The sequence below is a fragment of the Coregonus clupeaformis genome, unplaced genomic scaffold, assembly GCF_020615455.1.
Source record: "Coregonus clupeaformis isolate EN_2021a unplaced genomic scaffold, ASM2061545v1 scaf0199, whole genome shotgun sequence".
NCBI lineage: Eukaryota > Metazoa > Chordata > Actinopteri > Salmoniformes > Salmonidae > Coregonus > Coregonus clupeaformis.
The window spans coordinates 520,657-532,500 of record NW_025533654.1 but is presented as its reverse complement, the minus strand read 5'-3'; the positions used below and the strand labels follow the sequence as shown (position 1 = coordinate 532,500).

General features: G+C 39.6%; 1 protein-coding gene across 1 annotated transcript in view; it reads left to right on the top strand.

Moving 5' to 3' along the window:
- LOC121542144 (calcium/calmodulin-dependent protein kinase type II subunit alpha-like) overlaps positions 1 to 1,579 on the top strand; it is a 7,711-nt gene extending 6,132 nt beyond the window's left edge. The window contains exons 4-5 of the mRNA XM_045214125.1: positions 315 to 543; positions 849 to 1,579. Of these exons, the coding sequence (XP_045070060.1) occupies positions 315 to 543; positions 849 to 852 (233 nt within the window). The 3' untranslated portion in view covers positions 853 to 1,579. The remainder of the gene's footprint in view (positions 1 to 314; positions 544 to 848) is intronic.
- The last annotated feature ends 10,265 nt before the right edge of the window (positions 1,580 to 11,844 follow it).

Sequence of the window (11,844 nt, the reverse complement as noted above, 5' to 3'; positions counted from 1 at the left end):
ACCCTGCACATTGACTCAGTACTGGTACTCCTGGTATATAGCCTCATTGTTTTTATTGTCTCACTACTTCCTTTTTAATTTAGCTAATATTTGTCTTACATTTTAACTGTGAATTGTTGGAAATTGGCTCGTAAGTAAAAATGTCACTGTAAAGTCTACACCTTTTGTATTCGGCGCATGTGACAGATAACATTTTATTTGATTTTAAGAATATAGCATACCTAATCATAAACCAGTGTGAAAACTCCTGCAGTTATAGAATGACTTATTCATTGACTGACTGTTGTCTTGTGTGTATGCTACTCCTCCCCCAGTGTGGTCTAAGAACAGTAAGCCTGTCCACACCAACATCCTGAACCCCCACATCCACCTGGTCGGGGAGGAAGCTGCTTGCATCGCCTACATCCGTATCACACAGTATATCAACACCAACAGCATGCCCCGCACCGCCCAGTCTGAGGAGACACACATCTGGCATCGCCGTGACGGCAAGTGGCAGATAGTCCACTTCCACCGCTCTGGATCACCCTCCGCCATCACCAAGTAAGCCAGTCTGGTGAGTGTCTCCTCACCTCTCCTTTACTCTCTATACTGGAGACACTCAGCTCAGATCAGTCCTGCCATCTGGTGGGAGATGTAGGAATTTCATGAAGGCCTGCCATCAGGTGGGAGATGTACCAATTTCATGAAGACCTTCTAGTACTCAATGCCAGAGATTCTGTAGCTGTACAGGCATGGGCTTCTGTAATAAGGGTCAGTTTTCAATCTTTCTATTTCATCTCTCTTATTCCCTACTATTTGTTTTTGAATGAAGTCAGTTAACCTCTCGTCTCCACCTCTGACCCCAGCTGAACTCCAGAGCAGGAGGGTTTGAGTGAGACGTCTCTCTGAGTGACACCGGTGGGTGACCAGCCGGCTGCGTGGGGACACAGAGGGATGCCCACCGACCAGCCTGAGGAACCACGATCTCGCCCGCCCTCCCGCCCGCCCACGTCTCATCTCTTTACTTGAAATCAGTTTACGCCTCCTCTCAACTCTGTTAGAAGGAAATCGCAGCAACGTCCAACCTTCCCCCCCAACAAGAATTATCCTGAGCCACACCCCTTGTCGACCAAAAAACACCACAGCACCACCCCTAAACATCTTCCCATGTTCTAAAGCACTCGCAGTAATCGCCACCTACAGTTTTCTTAAACTTGACTTTTTAATTCAGTTAGACTTACAGTACACCATACCGCTGCACACAGCCATACAGTTTATTCTCTGAACTCTGACATGAAAGCTATGATTGAAACATAAAACATTTACCGTGTATCGTTGAAGGGGAATTATAATGCCAAAATATCTATATGTTTGTTAACTTGAAACACATTGGATCATGAGATGTGGGCAAGCATTTACAAAGCGTGAAATGTTCTTTTTGATTATGAATGTCTTATGGTGTGTTCCAGATTGATAATCCACTACCACATGATCATGGCGCCTCAAGAGCACATTTAATGTAGACAACAGAGGAAACCATACTTTCCCCTCACAGGTTTAAAGATTAAATGGCTGACTGTTGGTCAATCACACTTGACTATTTTCCCCCTTACTAGCTCTGACTTTGCTGTTAGCTACTTTATTGAAGAAGAAATAACTTACTATGGCTGTGATATGTGGTTGTCCCACCTAGCTATCTGAAGATGAATGCACTAACTGTAAGTCACTCTGGATAAGAGCGTCGGCTAAATGACTAAAATGTAAAATGTAAAAAGGCCATTGAGTGAGATCTATTTCCTCAAAGCAGTATGGCATTTCTCTTCAAATTGCTCCATCCATTGAGCATGGCGAGTTTCATGAAACCACTTCTGAGCGATGGCACTTTGTTGCTCCTCCCACTCTGTTTTCATGTTTATGCCTACAGTATCTGATTTCCTTCCTGTATTGACAGCTAGAGGAAAGTTAATGTTGTCTTGAATGAAACACCATCAAGTAGAACATCTTGGTATTACATGTATATATTAGTGACTAGTCGTTGTTGTGTATAGGACTGCACATCTAACACTGAACAAGTCATTAAGAACTGTGATGGTGTATAAAAAATCATAATTAAAGCATGTAATTAAATCTGTAATCCACAAAGTCTGTATAATAATCTACATAAAAATATATATACACTGAACAAAAATATAAACGCAACCTGTAAAGTGTTGGTCCCATGTTTCATGAGCTTAAGTAAAAAATCGGATATTTTCCATGCACACAGAAAGCTTATTTCTCTCATATTTTGTGCACAAATTTGTTTACATCACTGATAGTGAGCATTTCTCCTTTGCCAATATAATCCATCCACGTGACAGGTGTGGCATATCAAGAAGCTGATTAAACAGCATGATCATTACACAGATGTACCTTTGCTGGGGACAATAACAGGCCACTTTGAAATGTGCAGTTTTGTCACACAACACAATGCCACAGATGTCTAAATTTTTGAGGGAGTGTGCAATTGGCATGCTGACTGCAGGAATGTCCACCAGAGCTGTTGCCAGATAATTTAATGTTCATTTCTCTACCATAAGCTGCCTCCAATGCCCTTTTAGAGAATTTGGCAGTACGTCGAACCGGCCTCACAACCGAAGACCAGACCATGTGTAACCACGCCAGCCCAGGACCTCCACATCCGGCTTCTTCACCTGCGGGATCGTCTGAGGGGGGGGTGGGGGAGGGGTTGCTGAAGAAAATCTTTGAAATTGTTGCATGTTGCATTTATATTTTTGTTCAGTATACATACAGACATATAAACAAACACACATACATATATCTATAGGAGTTACCTTCACTCACTGGCCAGATTGGTAGGTACACCCATTTAGTATGGGGTCGGACCCCACTTTGCCTCCAAAACAGCCTGAATTATTTGGGGCATTCTACCAGTTGTCGGAAAAGTTCCACTGGGATGTTGGTCCATGCTGACGAGATGGCATCAAGCAGGTGCTGCAGATTGTACAATGGTACATTCATGGTGCGAACAGCCCGTTCCAGCTCATCTCAAAGATGCTCTATTGGGTTGAGGTCTGGGTGACTGTGCAGGCCACTCAAGTAAACTGAACTCGCTGTCATGTCCCAGGCAATTTCTTTTCACTCCTCAATTGTCCAGTGTTGATCGTGTGGCCACTGGAGACGCTTCGTCTTGTTTTTAGCTGATAGGAGTGGAACCCGGTGTGGTCGTCTGCTGCAATAGCCCATCCGTGACAAGGTTCGACAAGTTGTCCATTCCGATATGCCGTTCCGACACACCACTGTTGTACTGCGCCGTTATTTGCCAGTTTGTAGCCCTCCTGTTAGTTTGCACAAACGATTTTTGCCATTCTCCTTCGACCTCTCTCATCAAGCTCTGTTTTCGCCCACAGGACTGCCGCTGACTGGATATTTTTGGTTTGTCGCAACATTCTCTGTAAAACTCTAGACACTGCCGTTCATAAAAAGCCCAAGAGGGCGGCCGTTTCTGAGATACTGGATCCGGCGTGCATGGCACCGACGATTATACCAGATCAAAGTCGCTTAGGTCACTCGTTTTGCCCATTCTGATTTTCAATCGGACAGTAACTGAATGCCTCAATGCCTGTCTGCCTGCTTTATATAGCAAGCCATGGCCAAGTGAGTCACTGTCTGTAGGAGCGATCCAGTATCATGAACAGGGGGTGGTGTACCTAATAAACTGTCCGGTGAGTGTGTAAATTAACAGTATTCCGCTTCTTCTTCTCCAAAAGTCAGGGATACCACAAAACCTAACTTTGAACTTGGCATAGGCTTGCATTAAGTTGTATTGTTAATTTGCATTAAACTAGTTTCATTTGTGTTTTGTTTCATTTGTGTTTGTCTAAACAAAATAGTCCTCAAGATACCTTACTTAAGAGGACATTACTAATTAGTAGTAATGGACATATATTTACATTTTTAGATCTGCTTTTACGTCTAGACTGACTTTTGTGTTCTTGTGTGGAAGCTATACATAAACTGTGTGGAAGCTGCCCAATGCCTTAAGAGATACAGGCGCCACAATTTGACAATGGTTGCAACACGGTCTCAGAGTATTTCGTATTAATCTGTATGTAAATCCAAGACACTCCATTTATTTGTATATGTTACGTTTGGCATGGTTACATAAAACAGATGGTTACTCAAGGCAAAACATTTAAGTAGGGTAGTTGGTCGGGGTGGATGGGTTGCGAGTTCGAATCTCATCACGGATCTCAAATCTCATCACAGACAACGTTACAATTTTTGTTAATTAGAAACTTTTCAACTACTTACTACTATGTAGCTACTTTGCACCTACTTAGCATGTTACCTAACCCTTCCCCTAACCTTAACCCTTTAAGTTAACCCTTCCCCTAACCCTAACCCTAACCTTAACCCTAACCCCTAACCATAACCCCTAGCCTAGCTAACGTTAGCAGCTAGCTAGAATCAGTAACATATAATACTTTCTTCAAATTTGTAACATATTGTGTGTTTTATAAATTCTTAACATATTATAAGTTTTGCAAATTCGTAACATATCATATGAAATGGGTGCTGAAGATCCAAAAATGTATACATACCATATGATACGTAACATATCATACTAAATGAGTGTCTCTGATTTACATGCAGAGTAATATGAAATTCTCTGAGACCACGTTGATAGTCTAGTCAACTGGCTAGTGTGAGTGGATGTCAAACATCACAAACTGTTGTTCAAATAGTTTTCACACTGTTGAAGAGAGGACTGAGATGAGATGAAAGCTATGTGAAGAGCATAATACTTTACTACAGTAAATACATTTAGTTCTTTTTCTCCAGGAAATCTGGACTTTAGATTGCTGCAATTTCGACTTTGGTGAGTGAATCTGGTCAGTTTATTTATATGTTTTTTCTTTATTAAATTAGTTTTAAGGTTACTGCAAGAGTTATATATGTTGATTGATACTTGAGGAAACGACCAGTCTTTTTACAATTAATTTATGATAATGTAGGCTCCAGGCTACAATAAATTGCATGCAATTGATCATATTTTGTGAATATAATAGTAAATTATATGGTTGAACACATTGTATATGAATGCTTTGCTGGTTTGCCGGCCACAATAGTCCTGGACTACAAAGCGATTTCAATAGACATTCTTTATTGATCATGTTTTTTAGTTGAGGACTAGGCTTAATCTCTGTCCGGGAAACTGGTCCATAACGTATTAACCATCCCAAAGGTACCATTACTAATAAAACCAATCTTTACAACAACAAAAAACGGTAAAAGTTAATGAGTTTTTATATTTTACTATTATTTTTTTTTACCCAAAAAACAAACAACATTAGGACCTATTGTCAGGATCTCTACAATGATATTGATAATGGTTGTAATGGATCAAAGAATTTAATCAACTCAAAAATCTAATACAATTTGATTTGTCACTTGCGACGAATACAACCTTACCGTGAAATGCTTACTTACAAGCCCTTAATCAACATTGCAGATTTTTAAAAAAAGTAAGTAAGAAAATGTTTGCTAAAATAAAAACGTCAATAATAGTTTCATGCTTTTTACTATGTTTATTCCATTGCAGTAAATAAGGGTTCAAGTTAGTGACCTTTTAATTGCGATCCTTGGGATATGTTTTAGATGTACAATTTTCACTGCTCATCCATCTCACCTTTGGACAATCCTCATTAAATAATATGGTAGTAAATGCCTAACAACAAGTTAACTGGAATAAATTATACTGTTTGCAAGCAGGCACAGTATACTTGTGGTTTGCTGTTCACACCAGGCATGCACTGCTTACAAAAGTGTAAAAGTCTGTCACCCTGACAAACAAGCACGTTGTCTTGTCTACAAGCTTCTCTTTCATTTGTAGAGTATCAGCACATTATGATCCGTTCACGTCAATTCACACAGTTTTGATGGTACTGCTCCTGTGAGACTTCTGCTAAATGTCACTTGTCTTGTGCAGGCTGAAGAGAAATGGATCCTCTGATTACTATAGTTCTGGTGGTGACAGCAGCAGCAGCACAAGGTGAGACATGATATAACACAGAACAGAGTATAAGGCCTAGCCAATACTTAATAAGACACTAACAACAATGATGCTAATTGTTGAACATGTTCTGCTTATTCAAATTTACATTTATTTGCTTCTATAGTTACCAAATGTAAAAATAAATAAAAAAAAAAGCCCCAAAAAAGCCCAAATCTATAAGAGTGGGTCCACTAAAAACAAGTGTTAAATAAATAATTAAAACTGAGATATATAAAATATTTGCATTGCATGAATGTGATTATATTGTATTGTGCTTTTGTTATATTTTCATTAAGAAATATTTCCACTTGAATGCACCTTCAGACTTACATTTATGAAAAACAGACATACACTTACATACTGACCTAAGATCATTGCTCCACAGTTAGTGCCATGGTCTGTAATCTCTCTCAAGGGAATGGAACTCACCAATGCTATGGGGCTTTGGGAGAATCGTTGTCCTTACACCTTGGTTCACACATTAGCAATGACCAAATAAGCTTGAAGAAAGGTGATAAACGTGTTCTAAACTTCAAAACTGGAGAAGACTGGCGATCTAAATTGCCTCAGGATTATATGAATCGTTCTCAGTTCATTAATAATGGAACATTCAGACTGGACAGAGTTATAGAGGACGACTCTGGAGATTACCAATAGGAAATACATAATTCAGAGGGAACAATGATGCTCAGAGTCAACATGCTACTGGTGATACAAGGTAGGAACCTTTTTTTTTTAATTCGACCTAAATACTTCACGCATCCTTTTTCCTCCTGGTGAGGGAGATTTCTGAAAGGTCACCAGGGTGTCAGTACTTCAATAGGTTTATAATGTAGGACTTGGCAGCAGTAGTACAACACAGAGAGTATATTGTTACATCATACAATACTTTAGATATAATGTTTGCATTAATCAGAGTTAGGGTATTTGAGGTATCTCTTGTGTTTATGTCTGTCAGCCCCGGTGTCAGAGCCAGTGTTGTCTCACCTCTGTCTGCCTCATGGAGAGACCGTGGTCACATGCTCTTCAGAGGGAGATGGTCTTCAGTACAGCTGGACCCTGAACGGCCAGAATCTGACCAGGAGTGTAGCCTATGACCACTACCAGATCGGTGTCATCACGTTGAAGAGTGATATAACAGGAACCCTGACCTGTATGGTTCAGAATAAAGTTAGCACCAGCAACTCTACTATTGATCTCCCCTTGGCCTGCCCAGGTAATGTCAGGACAGTTGACTTAATTCCCACTTTTTGAATTAAGAGTACAACTCTGTTTCATTTGCATGGTCAACAAGTGTTGTGTCCTGATGTTTTCTTTCTAGTTGTCTCTTCCCAGTTTCCTTTTGTAGCTGTGCCAGTGGCTCTGACTGTTGGAACTTTCACATTACTTCTTGCACTGTTTGTCGGTATTAACCATCTATGCAAGAAACGAAGATCCAGATTTGATACTTCAGGTAAAATGTAAAAAGTAATTTAGTTTCTCGTCCAGAACGTACATTTGAAATGTGGAATAAACATGACATTTTGTTTCATGTCCAGATTGTACAACAGCTTTCCTTTCATTTTTCAGAAAACGGTTATGAGGGTGTTGTATACACTGTTGTGAAAATAGGCAAGCAAAGAAATCCAGCAAGGAAGCAGAGGCCCCCAGCCACAGAGATGGTGGAGTATGGACAGATCAAAATGGCTGTGAACCCGGATGTGGCAGCCAGCCCATAGACTCAAGGGTAGACATTTTATCCACATGTTGCTTTATAAAGCAGATATAAGACAAGGGTTGACTGAACATTATGTGGATGCATTGATTGAGTAGATCAGACAGACCATCAAACTTAAAGACTAGTGCCAAATCAACACAACAAGATGACATCATGCATCGTGCAACGAATGCAAGGAAGATGCACTGCATGTAGTTTTGAGTTTGTTAACATAAATAATAATCTAATTTTGAATTGTGAACATTTCCTTCAAACTGAGCTGCAATATCATACTGTAAATGTAATGCTTTCTTTCTTTTGAGGCATCCATGTTGTTGTACCAATGTTTATTTGTGTTCAAATACTCATTTACAATTGTTATATAATATATTGTTAATGAGGGGCTGTAAATAAATAAACTATCTTTTACATTGTTTAAAGTATTTAGAGCTATTCATGTGTGATTTCTTACATATATTGTTGCAGTGATAATTCAAAACAATTATATTGGTAAGAGAATGAAAGATAAGACAAAACTGTATTTAGTTGTATGTATGAAACAAAGTTGTGGAAACTTAAGAAATCAAGTTAAGTTGACAAAATTTAACTTTTTAAGACAATGGGTTAAATCATATTTTTAAGATGTTTACTCGACAATGTAATGACTTTTGTATGATCTGTTATGGAGGTGTGAGGACCCCCGGTGACACATCAGAGAGCACCATCAATGTAAAGTATTGGACAGTTTGAATGTGAAACTTCAAAGTGCACAATATTTAATTGAATCAGTCCTTTTGAACCAGTCAATGTCTCCCTGTGAAAATGTATCTGTGTAATAATAAGATGATTGAATGTAATGACCCACAACAGATAATTGAGGAAGACGATCGTTTTTTTCTGAAATCATACACTTATATTGGTAATGTATTGCTATTTCAGATATCAGATATTACAGTATTACTATTCCTCTTCCTGCTTCAGTGCTGCTGACACTTACAGATGGTCCAAAAATCCCTTGTTCTCATCAAACTACATGAAGGAAAATGGTAGTGAACGATAACTCACAATGTGTAATAAGTTACAACTTCTGTTTTTGCAAACAGGTACTTGTGGTTGGGTGTTCACACCAAGCAACGTGTGACATAAAGAAGTGTTCTCTACCTGACACGCCAGTAAGTTGTCTTGTCAACAAGCCTGTCTTTCATTTATAGTGCATCATAAAATGCAATGTATACATTTTTTAATTCACTCTTCTTGTGCAGGCAGAAAATAAATGATCCCCTTGGTAATTTTAGTTCTGTTGGCCAAAGCAGCAGCACAAGGTAAGACATTATATTACAAAGATTATAATGAAATCTATTGTATTGAACATGAGCTCAGCTATGGTAGGATCCAAAAAGGAAATCGCAAAAAAAATGGTAATCGTTGAAAATGTTCTGTGAATACCAATTGACATTTATTAGTCAGTTACTGTAGAAAATCCCCTCTCTTAGCCTCCATTCAAAGACACTAGCTATGAGACACTTTCCACTAGCAGAGAGCAGAGGTAATGGGGGGCGGTGGAATTTCCATTGTTTACAGCTACTCTGCCCCCCAACTTTCACACCCTTGCTCCTGGAACATTCCGTTGCTAGGGGCAACTCTGCTGATCAACTCAACTGACAGGGGTCAGCCAATCACAGGCCCTATCTGGTGGGGTAACAGGCCCCTTTCCTGCCTGTTTCTTTAGTTGAGCTTAGTGTTGCAGAGAGATTGGCATGTGCACAGATATGGGTCTACCTGTGCCCAAGCACCTGCCCCTTTGTCCTCCCACTTACCAAGTGCCCTTTTGTTGGCACTATCCTAAATTAGCCATGGATGGAGATAGGGATTTACTTCATTCTGCGTACTGGCCAATGATTAACTTAGGCATGACATGCCAGCAACAAACGCTGACACTTCACATCCAAGTATATCTGACCAAATTATGAAAGACAAGCATTGTAATTTTGAATTCCGTAAAGTAAGTGTGGAAGAGGTGAAAAAATGTGTTATTGTCGATAAACAATGACAAGCCACCGGGGTCTGACAACTTGGATGGAAAAATACTGAGGATAATAGCGGACGATATTGCCACTCCTATTTGCCATATCTTCAATTTAAGCCTACTAGAAAGTGTGTGCCCTCAGGACTGGAGGGAAGCAAAAGTTATTTCCCTACCTAAGAATAGTAAAGCCCCCATTAAATGGCTCAAATAGCCAACAAATCAGCCTGTTACCAACCCTTAGTAAACGTTTGGGAAAAATTGTGTTTGATCAGATAAAATGCTATTTCACTTTCAACAAATTGACAACAGACTTTCAGCACGCTTATAGGGAAGGACATTCAACAAGCACAGCACTTACACAAATGACTGATGATTGGCTGAGAGAAATTGATTATAAAAAGATTGTGGGGGCTGTTTTGTTAGACTTTAGTGTGGCCTTTGACATTATCGATCATAGTCTGTTGCTGGAAAAACGGTATGTGTTCTGGCTTTACACCCCCTGCTATATTGTGGATAAAGAGTTTCCTGTCTAACAGAACACAGAGGGTGTTCTTTAATGGAAGCCTCTCCAACAAAATATTTCAAAAACTAAAAGCTTTGTATTTGGGACAAATCCTTTACTAAACCCTATACCTAAACTAAATCTTGTAATGAATAATGTGGAAATTGAGCAAGTTGAGGAGACTAAATTGCTTGGAGTAACCCCTGGATTGTAAACTGTCATGGTCAAAACATATTGATACAACAGTAGCTAGGATGGGGAGAAGTCTGTCTATAATAAAGCGCTGCTCTGCCTTTTTAACAACACTATCAACAAGGCAGGTCATAAAGGCCCAAGTTTTGTCGCACCTGGAGTACTGTTCAGTCGTGTGGTCAGGTGCCAGAAAGAGGGATTCACAGTCCCCAAGTCAAGAACAGACTATGGGAGGCGCACAGTACATTTGTACATTTTACATTTTAGTAATTTAACAGACGCTCTTATCCAGAGCGACTTACAGTTAGTGCATACACTTTTCTTACAGTACTACATAGAGCCATGACTACATGGAACTCTATTCCACATCAAGTAACTCATGACAGCAGTAAAATTAGATTAAAAAAACAGATAAAAATACACCTTATGGAACAGCAGGGACTGTGAAGCAACACAAACATAGACACATGCATACAAACACACGATAACATACGCACTATACACACGTACACATGGATTTTGTGTTATAGATATGTGGTAGTGTGACAGGTTAAAGGACATATTCATAGCCTGTTATACACTAAAAAGTATTAGTAAGTTCATGGTATGTAAGGATCTTAAAATATCTAAGGTTAAAAAGAGAATGCATCCAGTACTAGTTCATAGAGATTGATAAAATGCATAAATGTGTTTAAAATCCGTCAAGAGTCAAAGGGTTAATATTGTAAGAGGAATGTGTAAATGTGATATTGACTACTTTAGTTTGTGGTGCCTAATTTAAGGGTAAAAGTGTTCATCTGTGATCTACTAAATGCTCTTAATCTATGAGCCTGAGATCGATTGCTCTGGTCTCCACCCAACTTCCTGGGGGAATCGCGGTCTTTTTCTCATTACACTAAATTTGTCAGTGAGGAAACATAACTGCGTCACGTTCGTGATTATTTCTTCCCTTTTTTCAGGGGTGTAACATTTTGGAGGCTCCGCTGAGATTGCTGCTCAGATGTCCGGCTTCCACATCCTGGTCGCTGAATTCCGAGCCAGCTAAATCCCTACATAACAACCCAGGCAGGCTGCAGTGAGGAAAGTGTTGCTGTTCGAGGAGCTGGAAGTTGGGGGTTAAGTACGTGTCAACTGAGGCCGTTGAGAGACCATCAGAGACAGTAAGGACCACCTAATTCAGAGTCAACTCCTGCACAGTAAAGGTTCCTCCTGTCCTGTCAACATGACAACCGCCTTGGAAGAACTACAGGAAGAGGTAGTAGGAGAATTGCACACCCTGACTAAAGACAAGTTACTAGACGTATGTGATTTCCTTGACATATCAGGCGAACAGAGAAGAGATGTTCAAGACAAATCCCGCATATCATTGATGACTCACATTATGATGT